The sequence below is a fragment of the Fulmarus glacialis genome, unplaced genomic scaffold (assembly GCF_000690835.1).
Source record: "Fulmarus glacialis isolate BGI_N327 unplaced genomic scaffold, ASM69083v1 scaffold23408, whole genome shotgun sequence".
NCBI lineage: Eukaryota > Metazoa > Chordata > Aves > Procellariiformes > Procellariidae > Fulmarus > Fulmarus glacialis.
Window position 1 is genome coordinate 10,509 of NW_009230446.1, and position 27,313 is coordinate 37,821.

The 27,313-nt window shown below is 35.4% G+C and overlaps 1 protein-coding gene across 1 annotated transcript in view; it reads left to right on the forward strand.

Annotated features, from left to right (window-relative positions):
• Positions 1–26,946, forward strand: part of LOC104081474 (nebulin-like) — a gene marked incomplete at its 3' end in the record, with an annotated part of 37,146 nt that extends 10,200 nt beyond the window's left edge. The window contains exons 10-43 of the mRNA XM_009584234.1: positions 370–474; positions 664–771; positions 1,561–1,677; positions 2,355–2,456; positions 2,539–2,646; positions 2,741–2,845; positions 3,545–3,643; positions 4,107–4,211; positions 4,309–4,416; positions 5,338–5,649; positions 5,782–5,988; positions 6,658–6,762; positions 7,129–7,236; positions 8,045–8,356; positions 9,564–9,770; positions 10,009–10,113; positions 11,185–11,292; positions 12,204–12,515; positions 13,998–14,204; positions 14,932–15,036; positions 15,200–15,307; positions 15,701–16,012; positions 16,767–16,973; positions 18,444–18,548; positions 19,370–19,477; positions 20,970–21,281; positions 21,426–21,632; positions 22,105–22,209; positions 23,113–23,220; positions 24,040–24,351; positions 24,547–24,750; positions 25,232–25,336; positions 26,145–26,252; positions 26,635–26,946. Of these exons, the coding sequence (XP_009582529.1) occupies positions 370–474; positions 664–771; positions 1,561–1,677; positions 2,355–2,456; positions 2,539–2,646; positions 2,741–2,845; positions 3,545–3,643; positions 4,107–4,211; positions 4,309–4,416; positions 5,338–5,649; positions 5,782–5,988; positions 6,658–6,762; positions 7,129–7,236; positions 8,045–8,356; positions 9,564–9,770; positions 10,009–10,113; positions 11,185–11,292; positions 12,204–12,515; positions 13,998–14,204; positions 14,932–15,036; positions 15,200–15,307; positions 15,701–16,012; positions 16,767–16,973; positions 18,444–18,548; positions 19,370–19,477; positions 20,970–21,281; positions 21,426–21,632; positions 22,105–22,209; positions 23,113–23,220; positions 24,040–24,351; positions 24,547–24,750; positions 25,232–25,336; positions 26,145–26,252; positions 26,635–26,946 (5,658 nt within the window). The remainder of the gene's footprint in view (positions 1–369; positions 475–663; positions 772–1,560; positions 1,678–2,354; positions 2,457–2,538; positions 2,647–2,740; positions 2,846–3,544; positions 3,644–4,106; positions 4,212–4,308; positions 4,417–5,337; positions 5,650–5,781; positions 5,989–6,657; positions 6,763–7,128; positions 7,237–8,044; positions 8,357–9,563; positions 9,771–10,008; positions 10,114–11,184; positions 11,293–12,203; positions 12,516–13,997; positions 14,205–14,931; positions 15,037–15,199; positions 15,308–15,700; positions 16,013–16,766; positions 16,974–18,443; positions 18,549–19,369; positions 19,478–20,969; positions 21,282–21,425; positions 21,633–22,104; positions 22,210–23,112; positions 23,221–24,039; positions 24,352–24,546; positions 24,751–25,231; positions 25,337–26,144; positions 26,253–26,634) is intronic.
• Positions 26,947–27,313: the final 367 nt, after the last annotated feature.

The following is a 27,313-nucleotide window of genomic DNA, read 5'->3' on the forward strand; positions in this document are numbered from 1 at the left end:
GGAATAACAGTAAATTCTGGCTTAACCAATGGGCAATGCTAGGTCCCAATATTATACGACCAGTGAGAAAACAGAATAAAGGAATATGTTAGTGATGTCTCATAGAGAGATTTTCTTATTAATAACTGTCTTTTAGAAGAGATGACTTACTTCACCTATTCAGGGAAGGTACTAAGAGAAATAACTGAATACTGAAGTGGTTAGGCCAAATCATATTTAAGGTGTTTTTGGCAATAACTGATAAAGTGGTTGTAAGGCAGATGTAAAATGTGAAGCGACTTTAAAAAGAAGACTTTTAAAAACAGATCTGTCAAGTGAAAATTGAGCTGTATCTTGGGGATTAAAATTTATTTTTTTATTTCATTATAGATTATTTACCACGAGGACTATGAAAACAAGATCAAAGGCAAGTGGAGTCAAACTCCATGCTATGATGTTGCAGTTGCGAAAATGAATGCAGAAAATATAAGTACGGTAAGTGAATTCTTCAGAAAATCTTGAAATGAACAGCTTTATCCTCTGTTTATGTTAATGTGGAAAATACTGATTCATTTTGCCTGCTCCATTTGTGGTATTTCTCTTTTCCTAAATAAGCTACTTTGTGGATGTCTGATTTATAGCGTAAGTGCATTTGATACATTGTTGTCTGTTTGTTTCTAATAGAGAAAATACCAAGAAGACTTTGAAAATATGAAAGACCAAATCTACTTTATGCAGACTGAAACTCCAGAATATGAAGCTAATAAGCGAGTTTCAAATAATGTCAGTAAGGTATGTTATGTGTGCTCTCATTTGTTTAGTTTGAATATAATTCTGAAGTCAGGCCAGTTTGTGCTGTAACTCTTTTGTCAAGTGTCAGAAATATTTTCTTATATGCAAAAGATGTATTCTTATATGCTTTCCACTAGGAAGCTTATAACAACTCCTAGCCATGCTTATGATCTTCCACAATAGTACCCATGAAGTAGAATTTCTTTCAGTGAAACAGAATTTGCTTCATTGTTTGTTCTGATTATGTTATGTGCCTGATTTTTAGTTGGAACAAATCAATACTGTTAACCAAGACCAACTTAAGCTGGCTGAATTTGGCTCAGTATTTTCATATTTATTCATCCTTGCTCAGTGTATCTCAATGATGTTTTGCTGGCCCATCTTTTGTTCAAAATACAGAATTTGTTTGGCTTCTGTATTTTCTGCAATAGTATATGCATCAGCAAAGACAATCTTATGCCATTAATTGTAAGAATGTGACTATTCTGAGGTGTCAGCTGATACTTGAAAAATTACAATGTTTGGAGAGGGACTTAGAGGTGGGGACATCTACTAAATAGCTCTCACTTATCTTCTGACCCTGGCTCCCATCTCGTCATTGATGCACTCCTGTGATATGAGTGCCTTTCGTGGTCCTTTGCCATCAAGAATTGAATTGTAAGTTAAAAAACAGGGGAAATTTTCCTGAAAACTTCAAGATGATGTAGACTAGTGAGCATTTGGCTTTTAATACTGATTTTAATACTGATTTTTAAAACCTTACTCTTTTTTTTTTTTTTTTTTTTTAAGATAAAATACAGAGCAGACTATGAAAAGAACAAAGCTGTGGCAGATTATAATGTGCTTCCTGCTACAGAGAACCCATTGCTGAGGCAATTAAAAGCTGCAGGAAATGCGCTGAGTGATGTAAGTATTATCAAAGTACAGCTGGATGATTTTCAGTCATGTACAATAAACCAAACTCATCATTTCTTCCCAGGGGTTCTCCTTTGGATCTCTTAGTATTTTTAGTTTTGTAGGCCAATATTTGTCATGAGATACCACCAACCAGAACAGTATAGATAAGGAGTCATTTCTCCACAGCAGAGTGTACAATAGCTGTGGCGTGTTATGAGGATAGCTAATTACTGTATAGTTCATTTAGGTCCCTGTGGAAAATGGATCACAAGGTGACAGTTTTTCCCTTACTGTTTTAAGGAACTTCAGCTGATGCCGATAATGATAGAATATGTGGTACTTTTGCATGTTTATATATATTGTATTCTGGTTACTCACTGTAACGGCTTTCTCGATTTCTCTCTTCTTGCTGTTTTCATCTGTATGGAAAGAGATTGCATATTTCTCAGTGTCAGAAGTTCAAAAACCATTAGTCAGACCTTTCTGTCTTCCCTTACAAACCTGAGAGTCACTAAAAAAAATTTTTTTAAAAAAATCATTGGGAAGAAAGTGCCATCTGTTTTTCAGTCTTCTGGGAAAGCTTTTCTTTGCCATCATTTCACAATTTTACTCTTGTCATTTTTAATGTGTTGTGAGAGAGCTGCAGTGAAATCTACTGCATTATCTGACATTATTTTCTTTTGCAGAAATTATACAAAGAAGCCTATGAACAATCAAAAGGAACCAGCATGAATTACTGTGACACACCAAAGTTCCAGACTGACACTGTTTTGAAGAATTTTAGTGATGTATGTATATGATTTATGTTATGTCATTCAGTACTGACACTCTTGATTACTTTTGTTTATCAACTTGTGATTATTTTTCCAGGTAAAATATAAAGATGCATATCAAAAGAATATTTTAGGACACTATGTGGGCAGCTTTGAGGACCCACATCATACACACTGCATGAAAGTTGAAGCTATGAAGAGTGATGTAAGTGTGTCAATCATTCTGTTTTCACCATCATACTTTAATTTCAGAGAAAGCTCAATTATGGTTTCTTTCTGAATGTTGATTTTATTCCTAGAAAAATTACAAAGCAGATTATGAGGACGAAAAGACAAAATGCTACTTCCCTCAGACCATAACTCAAGAGTACGAAGCTATTAAGAAGTTAGAGCAGTGTAAAGATGTAAGTACAGGGCAGCAGTGGTTATCAAGTAGCCAATTACATGCAGAGTATCTGCTTCTGAGGCACGTAGAAATTTACAGAGTGATTCCTGTTAACTTAGATGATTTTGAATTTGGCCTTATTAGCATATGTGACTTTTAAAAACCATACTCATCTGTCTTTTAGAGCCTTTTGTGACATCTAGTGATCAAGACAGATATAGCACAATCTCTTTTTTTAACAAGTAAAGACATAAAATTAGAGGAATAGTACCAAAATGAAGAATGAGCCTCAAGCATTTCGCTGCTCTAAGTCAACATATTTTTATATTAATCCTTTAAAAGTACTTAAGTTACTTTATTAATACTAATTTTGTTTACTTTATAAATACTTGGAAAATACTTTAAATATATATTTGTATATAATATACTAAAAGGTGTATACTATAATGTGTATAATACATTATAATGTATTCTATACATTTTAATATTTATATACTTGTTCAAAATATTTTACATTAATACTTCAAAAATACTTTAAAAAATTTATTTGCTCTCTGATTATGTTAAAAAATAACATGAGAACCATTGTGCATGACAGTGGTTATCGGCACACATGCCATAACTGCTAACTGTCCCAAGTAATGCTACATTGATATGTCTTATAAAATAGTTTTGCTTATGTGCATTTTCTGCAAATATATTTATTATCTTCCTTCAGCACACCTACAAAAAGCATCCTGATCAAACCAAATTTACTCAAGTGACTGACTCTCCAGTACAGAAGCAAGCAGAGATCAATAGCAAACAGCTGAGTGATGTAAGTAAACTTAGTTGCTACTCTCTGACATTATCAATTTCTGCACTGTGACCACCTTCACTTTATCATCCAGTTTTAAGAGAACTCCTGATATGAATGTGTAGTTGAATGTGTGTGCATATACATGCACACAAGCACAAAAACATTTGTGTGTATTTGCAGTTCTGTTCCAGTGGAAGATCACCTGGAAATCAGATTTTTTTAGTTTTTCAATTGGCTGTTCATGCCAATTTTTAGTGTGTATGTTTGTAATTTTGTTTATTTCCATCATTCTTAATGTATTCTTCGCACCAGTTAAGTCAATGGGGTTTATACCATTCACTTGGCAAGGACTAGGATTTCATCTCTGTCTGTCTTTGTGAGTGAGGTAACAGATCTTTAAGTTGTGTCACTCAGCATTATTAAGCATTTACAATCTATAAACATTGGGCTGCTAAATTTCTTTCTTTATTTTTCTTTGCAGATAATGTATAAATCCAAAGGTGAAGAAATTATTCACAAGTACCACCTCCCTCCAGATATGCCCCAGTTTATACAGGCTAAAGTTAATGCCTACAATATTAGTGACGTAAGTATATTTTGAATTCAGAGCTCTTGATTCAACTTACGATATGAAGTTTCTGTTAGCTAGAAGCTGTTCATTCAAAATTCACCTTTTCTTCTAGAACTATTACAAAACGGGATTGGAAGAATTAAAATCAAGGGGATATGATCTAAAAAGTGATGCTATTCCTATCCGAGCTGCCAAGGCTGCTAGGCAGGCTGCCAGTGATGTAAGTACATCCTTCCTAAAGGAACTGTTTAATTCAAAAGAGCTTACTTAAACAATGTTTGCAATTACGTTTATTAAGGATATCTGAAGGATAACTTCTTTATTGCCTTTTTTGAGTATATTATTGGACGTATTTAACACAGTTGTATTTTTATTGGTGTTTCACTGCTTCACTAATGTATTTGTATAATTACATTTAAAAGAGGCAGTTTCATTGTGTAATTCTCTTTGAATAAATAGGCTATCTTGCACTCCAGTATGGTTAAGGAAAATGATGAGGAGTAGGTCAGTAGTGGCAGCTCCATGAGCAATGGAGCCCTGAATTCTCTCTGTCCTTAATTATAGGCCTGATCATAAAGGAGTTGAAAGACTCTAGGACATGGCCTCAAGTTGCACCAAGGGAGGTTTAGATTGGACATTAGGAGAAATTTCTTTGCTGAAAGAGTGGTCAGGCCTTGGAACAGGCTGCCCAGGGAAGTGGTGGAGTCACCATCCCTGGGGGTATTTAAAAGACGTGTAGATGAGGCGCTTAGGGACATGGTTTAGTGGGCATGGTGGGGTTGGGTTGACGGTTGGACTCAATGATCTTAGAGGTCTTTTCCAACGTTAATGATTCTATGATTCTATGAACACTGGGTTTTGGGTAGATTCTTGGGGATGGCCTCACACAAGTCCCTTAGTATTTTAAGACTCCTCTCCCTCTTAGGATCAGTACAAGTGAGATAACACTACTTTGAAAGCTAACTGGTTTGTGTAGCAGTGAATTGTAAAGAGATACGTGTATGGTTTTATTAAGGTCACTGACTTAAATGTGAGGGATACTCTTTGTAGAAAACAAAGGGTAGCCTTTGCTTTTAATTTACTTATTGCTAAGTTACTACACTTTAGATTATATTCTCCATGTTCTATTATATTCTAACAGGTTAACTATAAAAAAGCCTATGAACTTGCCAAGGGTAAACTCGTTGGCTTCAAGAGCCTCCAAGATGATCCCAAACTCGTTCATTATATGAAGGTAGCCAAGATGCAGTCTGAGCGAGAGTACAAGAAAGACTATGAGAAAGCAAAAACTAAGTACAACATTCCACTGGATATGGTCAATGTTGTTGGTGCCAAGAAGGCTCAAGAGATTGCCAGCAATGCTAATTACAAGAACCTCCTACACCACTATACTTATTTACCAGATGCAATGAATGTGGAGCTGACCAAAAATATGATGGAGATTCAGAGTGATGTAAGTAAAACCTTATGTGAACAGAATTTCTTTGGGATGCCTCAAGCAAAAACTGTGAAGAGTCAGGAGAGGTCCTTGAATTGTTTTTTCGAATTCCTAACTTTTAAAACATTGTTTTCACTTCTTTATTAGAATGCCTACAAAGCAGATTATAATAACTGGATGAAAGGCATTGGTTGGATCCCCATTGGCTCACTAGAAGTAGAAAAAGCTAAAAAAGCTGGAGATGCCTTGAATGAAAAGAAATATCGTCAGCATCCGGACACCATTAAATTTACAAGTGTGGTGGACTCTCCGGTAATGGTCCAAGCCAAACAGAATTCAGTTCAACTCAATGATGTAAGTAGAGAAAGAAATGGGTGTTTTAGCAAAGTAAAGATGTATTTACTGAAGAGTTGAGCATTGTCTTTAAATTTTTTTAAAGTAGTATTAGCCTGAAAGTTTTTCTTTGTATTGTCATTGTTTTGTGCTCTGATTTTGCCCGAGTGATTTCCTGGTATAAATCTGCAAATCTTTATGGAAATTATGTGGCTCTTTCAGTTCACATCAGTTGATTCTGTCCATTTATATTTTAAGTATATTTGAAATACATTTGATTTAAGAAATGTGAAATTTTCAAGTTGTTTATTGATGTTTTACCGCCTACAATAATGAATGAATTACAGAATGTGTAATGAATCACAGTATGTCCATCATTATAAACCAGCAAGCTTTGTTTTATGATACACTCTCCTGCCATCCCTTATTATCCCACTCTTTCAGAAATGGGTTTTTATGTCCATTAAAGGGCTTAATTTTGCAGAGTGAAGGCTGCATAGAGCTTTTAAGGTGCATTACTTCTGTCAATAAGATCAACAATTCCGTATGAAAAGTGCAGCCTCAATATTTATGAGATAGGCGGCAATGTACATTTATTTGCAAAATCAAACATAAACCCTCAATTTACAGTGAGCTGGGGCTAGCTATACAAGGAAAGAAGAATTTATTTCTGTATCATATATTTTACAGAAACTATACAGATCTTCTGGAGAGGAAGTTAAACATAAATACACTCTTACCCCAGATGTCCCACAGTTTATCCAAGCTAGATACAATGCAGCTAACGTCAGTGATGTAAGTGACTTCTTTACAACGTTTTACACATTGTTACTGAATTTTTGAGTAATATGTTACAGATACACTCATATTGCGGGTTCCTTTCACTGATATGCGGTTCTATATAATTGACTTGTATCACTGTAATTTTTCATTCTTGGTGTCATTTGAATTTCCACCTAGATACCATTTAGTCATGTAATCATTCAATTAATTTAATTAATAGATAAATCTGTTCTCATAAATGAATACTGATAGTTGTATATGATCCCCACTGCATCTGCTGCCAAAGAATTGCCTGGAGTAGCTTAGGAGTAGCTTTAACTTGCATATAGTTCATGTGATTACTAGGTTCTCTGGAATAATAAGGATTTTCTTTTTTAGGCATATTATAAACAAGGCTACCATGATCTAATAGCTAAAGGGAACAATGTGTCACTTGATGCTATTCCAATTACTCTAGCCAAGGCTTCAAGAAACATTGCTAGTGATGTAAGTATCTATTCCAGGTATACTTTTCATAGTCCATTACAGGCCATATGGTAGACCTCATGTGTTGCGCAAGTCTCACTAGAGTCAGTAAGTATGAGAAAGAGATTCTTAGTCTTTCCCAAAAGCTTAGTTTATGTAGAACTTATTTTATGCTCATCTTGTTTGCTTTACATAGGCAAATGCTACTGCGCTTGCCCATCTTGGGTTTCTTAACCCACTTTTCACAGGAGAAATGAAATCAGTAGTTCTTGCAATCATTCTGTGACAAATTTCCAGAAAATACGCTATATTAGCACCTATTTACAGACCATGAGACAGTATGTGCTAAGGGTGCTTTTGGTTATACAGTGGAGTATGGCTTATACATGAATCAGAAGGCCTTATAGCGCAAGTTGTATAAAGTGGGATGTGTTTCAGTGGTTTCATATAACTAGAGGAAGCTGTCCAGTCATATTCCATTTGTTTGCTATTGCTTTCAAATGACTGAGAAGGATTGTCTCAATTATTCTGATATTTTTCATATACCTTTCAATAGACGAATACTTAGGAAACGTTTTCCCTTCCCTACAAGAAAAGCTAATGCTGGTAAATCTTACTGTGGTGTGTGTAACCTGTTGTGTACAGGTGGAGCCAGAAAAGCTAATGTAGGTACAGTCGCTGGGTGTGCCATTTAGGAGAGCTTATCTTTCTGAACTGCTTGCAGCTTCTTTTTCCAATGAAAGACGTGAGAGCTTTTCTTTTCTTTTGCATTAGTGTGGACATCAATAGCCATGCCACAGTACATTTGATCTCTTTCCTCTGTTTGTAGTATAAATATAAAGAATCATATGAAAAGGCTAAAGGAAAACAGGTTGGTTTCAGAAGCCTGCAAGATGACCCTAAGCTTGTCCACTGCATGAATGTGGCAAAGATTCAGTCTGAACATGAGTACAAGAAAGACTATGAGAAGACCAAGACTAACTATCATACACCTCCTGACATGTACAGTATCCAGGCTGCTAAACAGTCTCAGGATGTAGCTTCTAATGCCCACTACAAAAATCTGATCCATCACTACACTTACCTGCCAGATGCTATGGATGTTGAGCTTGCAAAGAACATGATGCAAATTCAGAGTGATGTAAGTATTTCGATGATTGCAATTTCATGGATGTTTTCCTGCACACTGTGAAAAATAAAATACAAGTTTATATTCAATGAAAATTGCCATTCCTGTATGGGAATGATCTGTTTTTCTTATGTCTTGGGGAAAATCGTTAGAAGTTTTATCAGCTGATGGTGGCATTTAGAAATACTAAATTCCAGGTGAGTTCTATTCAACAGGATTTTGATGTTGGCATATCAGTGGAGAGCAGACTTCTGGAATATTGAATTCAAATGAACTTTTTTTCACATTTTCTCAGAAAACTTTATTTTGCAACTGACATAATTTTGTTTTATTCTTTAAGACTTCTTTTAAGTTGTCTTGCTTTGTATTCACATGAGATAGATATAATAGTGTAGTTGGACTATTATTAACTATTTAGGATGAAGAAGTGGACAAAATGTAACTATTGGTATTATTAGAAATATATTCTGGAGATCTCTAGCCTGGGAGATCTCTCCTAGGACCTTCTTGGTTCTTCTTGCAAATACAGAGTTTTAAATGGTTGACTGGGCCTGCATGGTTGCACTCTGCACCTCTTTGTATACTGTGGAATTTGACTCTGTATGGGTCCCTATGGAGGACCACTCATTTTAGAGTTAGAACACAGAAGGGTCTTAAGAAAGAATGTCCACAATATCCTTGCATTAGCCCTGCCTGAATGTTTATATAGAATAACCTTCTGCATATTTTGTAGCCAGGATAAATTTTTCGATTGCAATCTGTGAATTCTGCATATTTTACTGTAGGAGGAACTATAGGAAGAAAACCAAAAAAAGAGTCTCTGCTCTGTGGACCTTTGTATAAGGCCAAGTCTCATAGAGTCTGCTCAAACACAGAACAAATTAAACCATGTTAAACAGTCACCATATGGTAGTTTAGAAGCTATTAAGAATTGAATGTTAGTGAAATTTTTCACATGGGTAAAAGAAAAGGAAGGTTAGTAAATACTGAAGTGATGTTACGGTAAGAAATGAATCATGAATCAAAAATACAATAGCTCATTTTCTTCCTTACAAAATCACAGAGAAACATAAAAAATATCTGTTGTTCCCTTCAAGAATTCATAAATATTTCCTGCTAATGCAGAACACTATAGCTAGACTATGTGATTATTGTTTTAAACAGAATTACTACAGTTCTGTGGGAAAATCTTGGTCCATGTTGGCTTTCTCTCCTTCAGAATGCATACAAACAAGAGTATAACAGCTGGTTCAAGGGTATTGGATGGAGTCCTCTCGGTTCTCTGGATGTTGAAAAAGCTAAAAAGGCTGGAGATGCATTAAATGAAAAGAAATACCGTCAGCACCCAGACACCATCAAATTTACAAGTATACCAGATTCAATACCAATGGTTTTAGCTCAGCACAACACCAAGCAACTGAGTGATGTAAGAAATTTTTCATTATTAATGCAATATAGTGATTTTACTTTTTTTTACCGTATTTATGATTTGTATGTTACTGTCTGATATTGCATCTAAAAAAACCTTTGAACTTTAAGAACTGTAAAAATAGTAAAATTGCAATTTGTTGGTAAGAATTAAATGTTGTTGCATTGTCTCTATTTGTTAACACTATTACCTATCTTGTACTTGTCAACAAGTATTTGTTTATTTTTCCTTGCAGGTAACATATAAGCAAGAGGGTGAAAAAGTAAAACACAAATACACCCTGGATCCTGATGTTCCTCAGTTTATTCAAGCCAGGGTCAACGCCTTCAATTTGAGTGATGTGAGCATATAACCAGTCATTTGTTCAATAGTATATTTATTTGTCATTTACTTAATAGGAAAAAACATTTTATTTATTCGTGCTATGATATTGAATATAGAAATGCACAAGCTCTGAATTCAGCTGAACTTTTACTTCTAGAAGTCAATGAGTTTTGTGCTTGTTAAGCACATTTTTAAATTGTCTGAGCACTCATGAACATAAACACATTTCAATGCTTCATTGCCAGACTACTTGGATAGACTGAATGAAAAAGCCAGCATGACTTATTATTAAAATTCCTATAGGTTTGGAGACTTTTATATAAAAAACATTGCATAGGCAAGCAGTACAAGTTCCTGTATATTGCTTCCTGCTGCTGGGCTTTCAGAGAAAATTAACTTGTCCAGTGGAAAGATAGTAATGCCTTTTTCTGCCATCCAGCTACTAGTCTGCCTGCTTTCCATCACTTCTTGCATCCATCCAAAATCATAAAGATCTCCACTGATAGTATCAGCTTTATTGCCTTCATGACATTAAATTTTTTGGTGACATTATCAGGCCTTCAGGAACGAGGTAAAAGCTGACATCTCCTTTCATCCCATCCTGTAGAAAGCCTTGAAATACTATGAGGCTGTCCAGATGCTAACTGCTAACAAAAAATCAGCCAGGCTGCTTTCTTCAGTTGCTTAAGACCGCAAGGCCTGATTTTAAAGCTAACAGGAAAAAATTTCTGAAGGTTCAGTCAAATGAAAAAGGAGTTTGCTTAAGCAAGGGCAAAAATGCCACTGATAGAGTTGTTCTGCATAAAAATTGCAAAAAATGCTTATGGAGTTAGTGATTTAGCTACATGAATTAAGCTGATTGTCTTGAAGGATTCTCCTATCTTTATAGTAGATTTATTTATCAGTAGATTTATTTATTACAGTAATATAACTGTAGTTTGTGTACAGGCTAACATTTTTCCCTGAAATTACACAGACTAAACTGAATCTTTTGACTCCTGTAACTATAACAAAAATATGGACTTAAGCAACTTTGTTAAAATTGCTACTCGTAACATTGCAAACTCATAGCTTTTTTCCCTATAAGGCTAACTACAAAGCAGACTGGAAAAAAACCATTGCCAAAGGATATGATCTGAAACCAGATGCCATTCCTATTATTGCTGCTAAAGCTTCTCGAAATATTGCAAGTGATGTAAGTATAATTTACATGAAGTGGAATACGTACATCTACTGTGTTACAGCTTTCCATAGCATATTATGCTATAGAGCATATGCTATATACATATAATGGTATAGAGACACTTAGCTTTGAGAATTGAAACTTCTATGATACTGTGAAATAACAAGTGGATTCAGATGTTTATATGAACCTCTGAAAAAACCTGCTTCTTTGGAAATGCATCGTAACGCGTGTGAGTGCTGGTGAGCTGGGGCTGTTTGTTGTATCTGCTTCAAGTATTCATCAGCTTATTTGAAAGTTCCTTTGTTATAGTTTACCTATGCTGTATTCTTAATTGCTGGAGACCTGTCTGGCATTCATGAGCTGTACAGAAATGTGACTGTTTTAAGGCAGCTACATCAATTGGCAACAGTAAAGCTTGGTGTGCCAGCTGACACAAGCTATGAAAGGAGATTTGGAACACAGAAATAAATTCACTAACTTTAGCAAAAGGCTGCAAATGACTCCCATTCCCCACTTAAACATCCCTCCCCCAGTAGCTGAATATTGGGATATCTAGTTGTTTGGTAGTCTCGGGCTTTTCAATAATATATTATTATGCTGTGCTTTTAATTAAAAGCTGAATGTTCCTGGGAGTTAGAAGTCTATGGCAGTAAAATATAATATGGCAGAGCCAATGGTGAGGGAGGACATGCAACTGCGTATCTAGATTTAGATCTACACCAGGGGTCACGACAAGCTGAGAAATCCAGCAATCCTCTTCTTTTTTTGACCTAAATAATCCTGTGCTGTCTGAAAAACAATTTATAAGTTTATAGAACAAACTGCAGTTGTTAAAATACTTAGTTTCAAAGTATTAACATTATCAAAAGTATGTTTTCTCTTTATAAAGTGGGTAAGGCTTTCTTTTCCTTTGTCTCTAGTACAAGTACAAGGAATCATATGAGAAAGATAAAGGCAAACAGGTTGGATATCGTAGCCTGCAGGATGATCCCAAACTTGTTCATTACATGAATGTGGCCAAAATGCAATCGGATCGTGAATACAAGAAGGACTATGAAGTCACCAAGACCAAATATCATACTCCTTTGGATATGTTCAGCGTGACAGCTGCCAAGAAGGCCCAGGAAGCAGTTACAAACACTGGCTATAAACAGCCAATTCACAATTATACACTCTTGCCTGATTCTGTGAATCTGGAGCTATCAAGAAATGTGATGCAGCTTCAGAGTGATGTATGTAATGATTAAGTAGCTTGTTTTTTTCTTCTCAGAATGACTATGTTACACTATTAACCTTTTAAGGCTAAAAAATACTGGATTAACAGTAGATTGACATGTAAATGTCTGGTCTGGAACCCTGTATTTTTCAAAGATTATCAGAATTAAGTGTAGCTGTTAAGTTCTAGGGAACTTACCTAGGAAATAACAACTTTCTTTTTGTCTCTATGTATTTGGCTAATTCTCAGCAAAGGAACATCTTTTTCTAATTCTTGTATTTTTGTAGTTGGATTTGTAATTACAATGAGTTATTACTGTGATTATTATTTGTATTGTCAGAGATTGTAGGTTATGCACAGAGTCTAAATTCTGACTATATTTTGTTTAAGTTTACCGAAAATGTACATTATGTATATTTGTATTATACCTAGGGTTTTGAGATTTATTTTGTTTACTTTTCCTTCCTGCTTTTATCCTCCAACAGATGCATATGCCATGAATGATAAGGATTCATAAAAAAGCTTTGTAGTTTCCATTAAGTTTTGTGACATATTTCCATTTTTTTTCACTAGTGAAACTTTAGGGTCTGCTTGTTTATGCAGAAAGTATTTAGTTTAATCTGCATTATTTAACAGTCCTCTGACAAATTTGAAATTCCCAAAAATGTTAATAATCTGATTGAAACGGTTCTTCAGAGTCTAAGCGTTGTTTGGAGAGGATAACATGCACGTTCCCATTGGCCAACAGATAAAGGATCTATTCTTTTCAAATACAGAAATTTTCATCTGAAGCTTTTCGCTTCCCCATTGTATTTTTACCTAGCCTTGCTGAGTTGGCTAAGCTTGCTTGGCTGTCTAACTCAGGATGTTTGCAAGGAGAGAAGCGTGATACCTGAGGACAAATGTTGCCCTGTATACACATGCTATGAAAGTATGTGGTCTTTTTCTCAGACTCTGATATTCTCCCTGTTACTTCTAACACTACAATTCAGGAACAGGTTTTATTTTCACAGCATTTTTGTACCTTTATCTGTTCTAAAAGCCATGTTATAAAGTATGATTAAATAGGAATGATGTCTATTCAAGTTTGTGCAGAACCAGGCTATTAAGCAGAAGTTGCTGAAACAATTTCTCTGAATTATTTCTGCTGCGAACTGAATCTAATAACAAACAAGAGTGTCATTTTAAAAAAAATTGTATTTTTGTTAGATTTTCATATTTACTACTCAAAATTTGTTCTAAAGTCTCTGCATTTGGTTTGTAGTGTGAGTTCTACATACTGGTTTAATGAAAAAAATTTCTTTATCCCTAACACATCAGTAGTTGTTAATGTTATACTAAGAATTTGGAAAACAATAGCAGTTATAACAGGCTTGTCTAAATTTTCCTTCAAAAATGAATGACCAGGAGAAGTTTTAAGGCCTTACCTGTTTTTATGTATATGGGCATTCTAATTTTCCTTGTCTCACTGTGGTTTTCCTTGTTTATTTTTTAAAAGAATGTGTACAAAGCAGACTTTAATAACTGGTTGAGAGGAGTTGGCTGGATACCAATTCAGTCACTGGATGTAGAAAAGGCCAAAAAAGCTACAGACATTCTCAGTGAAAAGAAGTATCGCCAGCACCCAGACAAGCTGAAGTATTCTATTACAATGGATGCAATGGAACAAGTGCTAGCTAAGCAAAATGCCAAAACCATGAATAAGGTGAGAATTTGTTCAGAAGATCATGACTGAGCCAGAGACTGGGTCTTTGTCTTGCAAAACTGTGGGGCAGGTGCATTCAAGAATTTCAAATGGGTATAGTGGTTTGCTTGGTTAAGACTGGACACTAAGAGATGATGGAAGCCTCAGACTGTAGTCGTAATTAAGGGAGTTTCATTTTCTGTTTATAAAGATTAAAGATTTCTTTTTTGCGTATGTGATTAAAGATGTCTTCTTCAGATTTATAGTGCTTTGGTAACCTTTGCTCTTTTTCTGCAGAAAGTAGTATTCATAGTCAGTGAGCTGAAAAAACCCTGAAATTCTGTCAGTTTTGTAAAAGTTTCCTTGAAAAGTGGTGTTCTTTAAATTTGTCCCTAGTTATCTGGGACACCACTGATCTTTATTCCATGTTTGCCATGGAAAGAGGGTGTGTGAAAAAAACATTACACTTTGCATTAAGGCAGGGAAGAATGCAGACTGAAAATTTTCAGTTTCAGTGTTTATTAGTTATCAAAACATACTTTGCAAATATCTCAAATAAAGTACTGAAGAAAGAGGAGGAGTATAATATTGCCAGTTGGCAGTTATATTTGTGAAGATTATTTGTAGTGCTTATGGAGCTTTACTGTACTGTAAAATATCATTTATTGCAAATGAGCAAAACAAAAGCAAGCTCTTATTTTATGAGAGCAATGCCTTTTCAATGCTAAATATTACTTTGTAATTGCAGAGGCTCTACACCGATAAATGGAACAAAGAAAAGACCAGCATTCATGTTATGCCAGATACTCCAGAAATTCTGCAGTCTAGGGTGAACCAGATCACAATGAGTAATGTGAGTTACCGTGCGCACAGTGGGCATTCAGTGTCTGTTGAATGGATCAAAAATTGGTGTAATTTTTAGGTCTTTTTCGAAAATATTTAAATTCAAATGTAGGGTATTTCAGTAGTTCTGCCTTCATAATAGAGTACCTGTTTTCTTTTACATTTTAAATTAGAAACTTTACAAAGCTGGATGGGAGGAAGATAAGAAGAAAGGTTATGACATGCAGCCAGATGCTATTCCAATAAAAGCAGCCAAAGCCTCCAGAGACATTGCAAGTGATGTAAGTTTGATTGTGTGATAGTACTCAGAGTAGCTACAAAGACAGAAAGAACGTTTTCAAAGTGCTCTGTTTTGCGCAAATGTGTTTTTTCAAGCATCTTGAGTTGTCTAGGTTTCAATTATATGCTTGATGGGGTAAACCTTTGCAGTGCTTGCTCTCCAGTGGAATAACACTGAATTGTGCTTTTTTGCTCTTTGTTCAGCAAGCTGCTGATCTTCATGTGCCTGTGTTCAATGGGCTATTTTGTAAGACTGAATATGTTTAAATGACTAAACCTGACATCTTGTGATGAAAAAGAACAAATATTTTCTATGTTTTCAGAGATAAAATTGAGCTTAATAGTGCATTTTTTCGATTTAAGTTTTTGCTGTTCTTTCTCTTTCCTGCTGTCAGTATAAATACAAACTAGCCTACGAAAAAGAGAAAGGAAAGCATATTGGGTTCCGCAGCCTTGAAGACGACCCCAAGCTGGTGCACTTCATGCAGGTGGCTAAGATGCAATCTGATCGTGAATACAAAAAAGATTATGAGAAGGCAAAGACTAATTTCCATACTCCAGTTGACATGGTCAGTGTTGTGGCAGCCAAGAAAGCACAGGAAGTGGCTACAAATGCAAACTACAAAAACTTGATCCATACCTACAATATCTTGCCTGATTCTATGAGTCTTGAATTAGCCAAAAACATGATGCAGATACAAAGTGATGTAAGTGAGAGATTCTTCAACCTTTGCATTACGAATACAATGATGCTTAGTTTATGAAAGCATACTGTAAGATAAATATTACTATTTTCTTAGTGAAATTAGTTCAGTTATGTACTAAAATGTAGTAAATGAAATGAGACTTTCAGCAATGATAGCCACTGTATTTTTTTAAGACTCTGAAATATTAAATTACACCTATTGCTAAAGAATCTGGGCTCAGAAATAAGTAATTTTATGTATAAACTAAAATGGATATTTACTGCTTACATGTCCCATCATGCTCTTCAGGAGCAATACAGGTATGCAGGCCAAGACAGGAAAAGCTTCACTTTTCATTAGTAGTTTTATCTTGTACTTCCAAAAAGATACCTTTTCAGAAGAAGGGGAAACCAGCTAAGTAGCTATGTTCTCAGATTTTCTGGGATGTTTAATGTCTAGAGGAGAGCCCTTTTTTTCTCAGTATAGTGGTTCAACATAATCCTCTTCTTCAAGAGAGCCTTAGCATGTAATCTCATGTAAGCAATCTATATACATCATACGGAGGATCTGGATGCTGTATAAAAGACAGAGTAATAAAATAGACACCACCGTAACAAATATGTTTCTAAATAAACCTTGAATGCATCTTGATCCTGTTTGCCTCTTTTTAGAGTAAGTGCATTCAAAATCTAATATTCATGAAACACAGAAAGACGTGTCATGATTTACAGACTTTCTCATGCATCTGATTATTTTATTTTCTTTCTGTTTCCAGAATCAATATAGAGCAGAATATGATGAAAGTATGAAGGGTGTTGGATGGATGCCACTGGGCTCCATGGAAGCTGAGAAGAACAAAAAAGCGATGGAAATCGTTAGCGAAAAGAATTATCGCCAGCATCCAGACAAGTTGAAGTATTCTGTTCCTATGGATTCCATGAACATGGTCTTAGCTTTAAATAATGCTAAAATCATGGATGAGGTAAGAAAGTGTTCATCAAAATTCATTTAAGTTTGCAGAAGTAAGAAACAAACTATACCTGGTGTAATAGTCAATCTTATTGTGTGCATAGCTTTGAAAATTGTCAATTTTGGCAGCTAATGAACATGCTTGACTGTAATTGTATTTCATCTTAATAGACCTTTGATATACCTGAAAGCAAAGCATGACCAGCAAAGCAAAAGCAAAGCATTTTAGCAAAGCATTTTTCTAAGAAATACGTATAAAGACAGACCTGGGGGTCACATTTTATTAATAAAGTTTACCCAAGATAACTGATTATGAACTTATAGCAGTTTAAATCTAGGGGCTAAAAATACTGGAGTGATCCCTTTCAGAAATAGGATTTAGACTTTTAAATGTATAGTCTGTTTCATCCGATGTCTATTACATTAATATGAAATTGCTGCATGATGTGAGTGCTTTTATAATGAGATATTTATTTTCTGATTCTCCTGCTGATAATCCACTGGTGTTCTTTAGAAATGTCTAGAGTTCGTGTGCATTGTAGTTACAGGGACCATCAGAATCTTATGTGCACTTTCCTTAGCTCTATTTCCTCTAAGTGAAGCTCTATTACCTCTCTGAACTGATACTTATTTTCCAGGAGATAAACTAACAATCTTCCACTTCTAACCATTTTTTTTTTATACCTTCTGACTTGGCTTTTAGTTGTGGGCTAACCCTGGTAGGCGGCTAAGCACACACAGCCACTCGCTCACTTCCTCCCCTCCCACCTGGTGGGATGGGGGAGGAGGAAAGGCAGAGTAAAAGCAAGAAAACTTGTGCGTCAAGATAAAAAATGTTTAATAAGCAAAGGAGAAGTGGAAGAAGAGAGAAAGAAAACAAAACAAAACAAGTGATGCAAAAGCAATCACTCACCACCTCCCACGTGTAGACTGGTGCCCAGCCAGTTCCCGAGCAAAAGATATCTAATCTCCCTAAACCCCCTCCTCTCCCTTTTTATTTGCTGAGCATGACGTTATATGGCATGGACTATCTCTTTGATTAGTTGAGTTCATCTGCCTACTTATGTCCCTTCCCAACCTTTTGCACACCCCCCAGTCTATTGACTGCAGGGGCAGAGAGAAACAGAGAAGGCCTTGATACTGTGCAAACACTGTTCAGCAACAGCTAAAACATTAGTCTGTTAACAGCATTGTTTTAGTCACAAATCTAAACCACAGCATTGTTTGAGCTGCTATGAAGAGGGTTAACTCCACCCCAGCCAGACCCCGTACATTTTGAAACCTATTGTTTTCTGCTTTTTCATAAGAGGTATTCCTGATTCACACTGCTTTTAAGTGCTAAAATAAAAAGACAAATGTTCCTACCATGTTAGTAATTGCATCATTGTAAAGAAAGTTTATATTTCAAATAGGAAATATTCTTTTAAATTGTTTTGTTTAATTTTTTGGTTATGTTGACATCTCCTTTTTTCTATCCTTCCAGCACAAGTACAAACAAGCATGGGAAGAAGACAAAAAGAAAGTTCACATCACATCAGATATTCCACAGATTGCTTTAGCAAAAGCTAACGCATTTAATTTAAGTGATGTGAGTACTGTTTGTAAGACTGAGACATTGCTCACATTTTTTTTACTAGGAATAAGTGAGATGACAGTGTACAAGTGTCTCCCTAATTCTCACTTTGCTAACCTGTAGTAATTTCACAAAAAGCTATTAATTTTCCTTTTCCCTGCTTCCTTCCCCAAAATTAAATACCAGAAGTTGCCAAGAAAAAGCCGTAGTATTTATAGTCAGATTATGAAGTGTTCATGTAGGTCATTAAAATATAATAGTTACTAACAAAACAGTAGAGTGTGAGTACTATCCATGTTTGTCACTGTATTTATTATTTTATTTCCCCATGCACAAAGTTTTGTACTGGATTCAAAATTCTTCCTTGCAGATTGAACCTATTCTTTTGGTAACAGATGATATTATAAACAGTTTTTCAGTAGCTGGTTGTTAAATCTGCATATGCAAAATAAAGTATTGTTTGTAATTATGCACATCTTTAATAGAAATAGATGTATTTATGTCATTTTTTTACAAGCTGACATCCTTATAGATGTAACTTTTCACCAATATTTTTGCGTGTGGGAAACAAATGCAATTTCTTGCTCTTTTGTTATAGGTTATTGTTACTAATTATAGTGTGGAACAGCTGCATTAATGTATGGATACTAGGATTGCAGTTAATTTTGAAGGAGTATTCATCTCTCTGTGTGCCTGAGTGCCTTAAACAACTGTTCAAGTAGTGTTAAATGAATAGTCTGTTTCAAGTTATCATATAAAATGAATAGAGTTTTATTTAAGTAAGTGTGGTGTGTTTTGCTTTTTTTAAAGGATGTTTCTTTTCTTTCTTTTCACAGAAAATGTACAGACTTTCATTTGAAGAATCTAGGAAGAAAGGGTATGATCTCAGAGCTGATGCTATCCCTATTAAAGCTGCCAAAGCTTCTAGGGATATTGCTAGCGATGTAAGTTCTTGAAAGAAAAAATGATCCATTTCAGATATTGTATAGCATTCATTTCTTGACACAGTTCAATTTTGTATGCCAATTATATAAAGTCTCTTTATTCTCTTGCTTGTAAATAATTCTGACATATTCAATATATATTCTAATACATTTTCTAACAGGGTTAAAGAAGAATTTCTTTATTAGAAAGGTAAGGAGATGTATGAGGGACTCTCAGAAAAAAAAAAAAAAGGCAGTTCATTCCTCGGTGTGATGGTGCTTGGATGCTTTATAAATCTGTGTTGTATATTTGTAGTTTAGACAGAATGTTCAGAGATGATTCTTAGAAATATTGGAAAAGAACAGATACGGACTTAAATTATTTTTATTCCTGTAGTACAGTTATCTTTATTCCTTTGCTGAAAGTCCCATTAAATTTCTTCATGCAGAGAATACAAGCTTCTGGAATCAGGACCATTCTGAAATCCTTTGTCTATCAGTGAGGAGGGATTTGCTGTGGCAAATCCAGCCTGAGAGAGGGGTGAAGTTAGGGCCTAAGCACATGTTATTTAGCCCATCTTTTTTTTTTTGACAACATAGGGAATGTTTCAGCCACTGGAAAGTCAATTTGATCTGCCACTGCTCTAAGTCTGAGGGGGAGATACTTCCATTCTGAGTTCTCTCCAAGCAGTAAGCAGTGAAGGAAAAAGGAATTGATTCTTGGTCTGTGTAGCTCATTGTCCAGGGTTGATTAGAGATTGAGGAAGAGATTAAGAATTTGAACGGTTGGTTTTATTAAACAAACAAATGCAAAAGGTCTTGGGAAGTGTCTTGAATTTTTTAATCATTTGAACAAGTGAACCTAATGGAAGTGATGATTAGATCTTTGATTTTATGGTTAGTCTTTAGATATGAACTCAAGTATTCTGAGTATGGTGCAGACTACCACGAAAATAGTTACCTAAGCCAAATATTGGAAGCAGGATAGCAATGGTAACAGAGAACTGTGTGGGTTAATGTACCCTGGTTCTAGGGGTTGTGATAGCTCATCTTAGAGCTAATATGGGTATCTCTAAACTATAGTGTGAAAAGAATAAAAAGTGCACGTTTTTAGCAAACCAGATGTTATGTGTTCCTTTGCCTTTTGCTTTCTGTCAGTATGTTTCATATTTTCATTGTGTCATTTATAATGAGATTAGAAAACAACTGAACCCCAGGTTACATTGAACCCTATGCAGGAACAGAATAAACTATTTTAAGGAAGTTTCATTGATTATGAAAGTGTTTTAAATATACTGCTTTTAAACGGGACGCTAGACATCTGTTTTGCTTTAGTGTGCACCCTAAGAGTAGGTGGACAAAGCCACCACCTCTATATGCTTTGTGATGTTTTCTTAACAATGTAAAAATCTTATTTTAATCTAAGTTTTGGGCTTTTTTCCCTTACAACATAGATATTGCTTATTAAATAAATGAAGTAGAATTAAAGTCTCTGTCTCTGTTCTCTTTACAGTATAAATACAAATTAGGTTACGAACAAGACAAGGGAAAACTTGTAGGCTTCCGCAGCCTTCAGGATGATCCCAAACTTGTCCATTATATGCAAGTGGCTAAGATGCAGTCTGATCGTGAATACAAGAAAGCTTATGAGTCGAGCAAGACACATTACCAAACACCTTCTGATACACTCAGCATCGTGGCAGCTAAGGAGGCACAAGATCGTGTAACCAATACTAACTACAAACGACTGATTCACCAGTATATGCTTCTACCAGATGCAATGAGTTTAGAACTGTACAGAAACATGAACCAGATACAAAGTGACGTAAGTTTCTGTTTTCTTTCTGTCATTCACAGCTGTGACTTTTTTTCCTGTTTTTTCATTATGGCTGTGTTTTGGAAACAACAGAATTATTTTGTATGAGCCATTTATAAATTGTAAACTTTCCTTTTGTGTTCTGTTTGGCAGAATGAGTACAAGCAGGATTACAATGAGTGGTTCAAGGGTATCGGTTGGAGTCCTGCTGGTTCTCTGGATGTGGAGAAATCTAAGAAAGCCACAGAAATTGCAAGTGATCAGAAATACCGCCAGCATCCCAGCATGTTCCCCTTTACAAAACAGAATGATGCCATGGACATGGTCCTTGCAAAGCAGAATGCAAATATAATGAACAAAGTGAGTATTTATGGGGAAATTACGCAGACATTCACATAAAATCCATTTCAATAAACAGTCTATAAGTCTCTGTTACCACCTTTATGTAGCAGTGTTTCCCTGGGAAAAACAACTGTCACTTTCAGGTTCCTCTTTTTTCATTTTTTTTTCTTAATGAAACACTCAGTTAGTGATAAATAGCATTGGTTAAGTAAATCTTATCTCATTTTTCTCATTGCTACCTCTCCAACCTCTATTATTCTCATTCTTGTATAGAAATTACTGGCCCTGAAAATCTTGATAGTTGGACTTCATTAGAAGCAAGACTGGATCCTAATTAAGCTGATTCCAGATTAGGTCATTACATAATAAAATAAATCTAAGTCAGCACCTTCGTCTTTTTACCCATCCATATCCAAAGTGTGCAAATGGAAAGGTGAAAGCCATCCTTTGTCATTTATATTAACACATATGATGTTACTTTTTTCAATAGCATGCTTATACTCAAGCTTGGGAGAAGGATAAAATTCAGGTTCATGTGATGCCAGATACACCAGATATTCTACAGGCAAAACAGAACAAGGCGAACTACAGTCAGGTAGAGTTTTTTAATACTTCCTATTACATTTTAAATTAATATCTACTTTCTTCAAATTTTAAGGTGCCTCCCATTTCAAAATAAGTAATTAATCTGTGTAAATTAGAAGAAACGGAATGGGGGATTTAGAACAGAGGCAAGAATTTTTATGTGAGAAATATTTTCAGAGTAGCAATAGGTACCATCTTCAGGCTAGCAAAGTAACAGCCTAAATTACAGTTATAATGTATGGAAAATATAAGTCCTATTTTTGAAATCTAGATATGCATGGTCTGTACTCTATGCTTACCATAGAAATCAATCATGTTAAAAATTCCTTACTATAAAATTACAAGTTCATTGTGTATATTTTTAACTTAGAATGTGGGAAAAGAAATACATGCAGTGATTCTAACTTTTCTGCCAGCTTTCGAATATTAGAAAGTGACAATTGTGCCAGTATAAAATACTTAGGTTTTGCTTTGCATGATTGCTCAGAGGCAAATCTTTGACTTGCAAGTGCAGGTACTTAAAATCAACTGTGCACAAACTGAATTGACTATTAAATGGCTACATTACAGCCTTATTAATTAAAATTTTGTTAAGCCAATTGAAAAGTTTTCAGTTATCCCAGATGTATATATTTGAGATTCCCCAGATATGTTTCAAATCCCCAAGATAAGCTATAGTAGGAAGCTGCTGCAGTAAAGAAGAACTATTTAATCACTAGCCTAAGACTTGGAAGACCTGCGTTCCTTGCTTATCAGTTTCCCATTTCTCAGTTCCCATTCTAGTAGCCCTTCTCTTGTAACTGAAGGCCTGTGAGGTGACCAGAATTTGGTAATATGGATCATTAGCATATCTAAATAGAGGGTGACGTACGTATTACTAAGACATTTTAATTAATATTATTTTCAATATTAGAAATTATACAAGCTTGGCTGGGAGGAAATGATAAAGAAAGGATATGACCTCACACCTGAAGCCATTTCAGTGAAAGCTGCCAAAGCTTCAAGGGACATTGCAAGTGATGTAAGCAACATTTCTAATTCAATATGACATGCACTTTATCTAGTTGCTATAACCTATAGAGTCACACTAGATCCAGATACACCTCTGCTAAGGTGTGGCTTGGAGTAAAAAGCAAAATTGCTGACAAAACTCTCTCCTGATCTGTTCTTGTCAGTGAAGAAAACAATTTAAGAAGGGTTGCCCTGGCATCTTGACAATTCCAAAGATTGTGGTCCATCCATGAAGTGGCTAGTCATACGAAGTTAGGAGTTGTCTGCTCTTTTAGGTGTTACATTTTCAGAGCAGCAGCAAATTTGGTCCAATTAGCTGATCCCAGTGCCTCTACTGAGAAATCCTCTTTGCACCTCTGAAGTAGATGTGGTGACACATGTATTGCTGTTATCATCACTTGGTATGAACACAACTCCTGCATTTATGGAAGAGATTTTATTAATCATTAGGAAATGTTTCCAATGCTTAAGCATCTGCATTTTTCATTGCTGATTATTTTATTCATCAAAATATTTTGGTGTGTCAGCCTTTGGGAGTTCTGAACAGTATGACTATATGAATCAGATGGCACAGGAGACTGTTCTTATAGCCATGCACTCTTCCTCTCCAGGGGCTCTATTTGTTCCCAGGGAGAGCATTCACTGACACGAAGTGATGCACATTAATCAAAGGGTTACTAAACCTTTACATGAGGTGCCATAACAAGTTGCTCATTTCATTGGTAATGAGAAACATCGAACTGAGTGAATATATTGATATTTTGCTTATATATTTCACCATTGTCTCTTTTGTACTGTAATTTCAATAATGCAACCTTTATAATTTTAGTACAAGTACAAAGAAGGTTACCGCAAGCAGCAGGGACATCACATTGGATTCCGCAGCTTACAGGATGATCCTAAGATGTTGTGGTCTATGCAAGTAGCTAAGATGCAGAGTGAGAGGGAGTACAAGAAAGATTTTGAGAAGTGGAAGACAAAATTTAATATGCCCGTGGATATGTTAGGCTTCCTTCTGGCTAAGAAATGTCAGGAACTGGTTAGTGATATAGACTACAAACGGATGCTACACCGCTGGACTTGTCTGCCAGACCAGAATGATGTCATCCAGGCAAAGAGGGTCTACGAACTACAGAGTGATGTAAGCTTCCTCTGGATTTAATTAATTTATTTTTTGTAAGATATTTACTGCTTGTTGAAAAGTATCTTTTAATAACTCTATTTTGATGTCAGTATAGACTAAATTGAAGCTAAAATACCAGTTAGTCTTTTTAATATGGTTTAATAAATGAACAGGGAAATAATCTGCGATGGTTTTGATTTTTTTCCTTAACAGAATCTGTATAAATCAGATCTACAATGGCTCAGAGGCCTTGGATGGAGTCCTTTGGGATCTTTGGAATCTGAAAAGAACAAGAAAGCTTCTGAAATACTGAGTGAAAAGAAGTACCGGCAGCACCCAGATACTATTAAGTTCACAAGTATCCCAGATGCCATGGATATCGTTTTAGCAAAATCTAATGCCAAAAATAGAAGTGATGTAAGTTACCTCTAGAGACAGAACATGTGATTCAATAAATGAATACATTAGTATACATTCTTTAAGAAGATCTCCATATCAGAACATATGCTTAAAATATACAAATATCAGACGTTTATGATCAGTGCCTTATTGCTCAGTTGTCAAGAAGTACTATGCTTTGTTCAGAAGATTAAGGTCTTTAGTGCTGTATAACTTACTCAGTAATAACCGCAAATAAGACCCTTTACTACGTGGTATGTAAATGTATTGTCATAATGCTGTTTCCTTGACATTTCATGGATGTAAAGAAGAAAAAAAGGTGGTATTTCAGTAAGAAGTCATTGTATTATTTGATTTTAATATCTTTCATTGTTTACATCACTCATGCTTGCATAGTACATCTTTGTTTTGCTATTGTAGAGAAAAGGTAAACTGAATTTACTGCTATGCATGTGAGCCTTTTATCAGACAAGGTATTTTTGTTTGTGTCTCTTTTCAGGTACTGTATAAAGAAGCTTGGGACAAGGACAAGACTCAGGTTCACATCATGCCTGATACTCCTGAAATTTTGCTGGCTAAATCAAACTTAATTAACATAAGTGATGTAAGTGTGTCTCTACAATGTTTCTTTTATGGAATTTGGAATTACCCATTGTGGCTTTAGTTTAAAATACAGTAGAGTAATTCTGCAATTCTAACAGCTGTAAGCACACCTGTGATCTTTTCCTGTAAAAATTGTTATGCACTGGGAAGCCTGAGTAGAATTGCTAAAATATAAAGTGGAAACAGAGTTGCTAGAATACAAAAAAACCCAAGAAAATATTCAAAACAAGTTCGCAGTTTTCTCTTTCATCCCTACTGATAATATTAGCATTTTAGATATGTATTCTGTTCTTTTTGGTAAGCCTGTCATTCTTGTTAAAATGTCTGATAATATTGAATTGCCTTTTTAGAATTACATAGGATTATGTAATTTACATCAAATTCCTGCTTATAATGGAACAAATATAGACTACATGCAAAGGTAAAGAAATGTTAGCAGCTCTATCATAAGAACTCAAGTAGATAAAAATAGTTGTAATTGAAATTGGGTGTAGAGAATCATGGGGTTGTATTACTCACCTCTGTAAAAGACTCTATGAATCATTCAGATTAATATGTTAAGTAAAAGAAAATTTTGATTTCAAATGAGTTAATCAGAAAACATACAGATAGTAATTTTAAAATATTTTATATTATCAGTTACAAAATACATGTTATTAAAAGCAAGCTATGGAATTTAATTTCATGAATGAAACTGTATTTGGAATCTCATACTTTATTTTCAATAATAAGGGGCAGAAAGTTGTAGTATTGAAAAACTCTCTGGAGAGCTTTATTTGCAATAATTATTTTGAATCCTTCTCCAACAGAAACATTACAAGTTAGGATATGAAGAGCTGAAGAGGAAAGGCTATGATCTTCCTCCTGATGCTATACCCCTCAAGTCAGCAAAGGCGTCCAGAGATATAGCTAGTGAAGTAAGTCTTACAGAGTGAAAATAATAGTGGGGCATAGAGCTGGTACACACTTTTGGATAAAGATGTTTTTTATTTAAAGGGAGGAGAGGTCTCAAATTTTAAACAGTCTTATATTTCTGCCCTCCCCAGAGGTTATATAATTCTTAATGGTGTAAAGTTAATTAAATTCAATACAATAATTCACCACAACAGAGTATATAACTATTAAAAAATCAGTTAATATCTTCTGGACATGCGATAAAAACAACAAAAATGTTAGAAAAATATGCCAAAAAAATTAAAATATGTTATATACGAAAGTTTTAAATGCTACATTAACAACAGAGAAATTTAAATTAGAGCTTGAAAAGAGGTGATAATTGTTGTTTCTGCATTCAAATAGTACCAATACAAAACTGCATACCGAAAGCAGCTTGGCCACCACGTAGGGGCCCGTAACATAGAGGATGATCCGAAGATGATGTGGTCGATGCACGTAGCCAAGATCCAGAGTGACAGGGAGTACAAGAAAGCCTTTGAGAAGACAAAGACACACTTCAGTAGCCCAGTGGACATGCTGGGAATTGTGTTGGCCAAGAAATGTCAGGAGTTGGTGAGCGACATTGATTACAAGCACCCTCTGCATCGGTGGACCTGTCTGCCAGACCAGAACGACGTAGTACAAGCCAGGAAAGTGTACGACCTTCAGAGTGATGTAAGTTATTCTGTACTGGGTGTGCGAAAAGCAGAAGTCTCTCTTGTGTTCTGTTTCTTTGTTGGAGAAGGTCCAGGTGGGGAGCATAAGCCTAGGCTGTTTCTGGGAGAGCGAGACTGTGTTGTGGCCATATTATCTTGCTGAGAGTTGATGTCGTGAGTGGACAGGGATGAAACTTGTGTGGGGTCTTACTTTATGGTCACAGAAGAGTCCGGTCTTGCCTTGATCATTTTGGGGGGAGGGTTGCTGGAGGTGGCTAGAGTTCTGTATGGCAGGGGAAGGCCAAAGGAGTCCAATATTTTCTCTTGGAGGACCAACAGTGGGCAAAGGCAAGCCATGTGGGCAAAAGCAAGCCATGTGTGCAGTG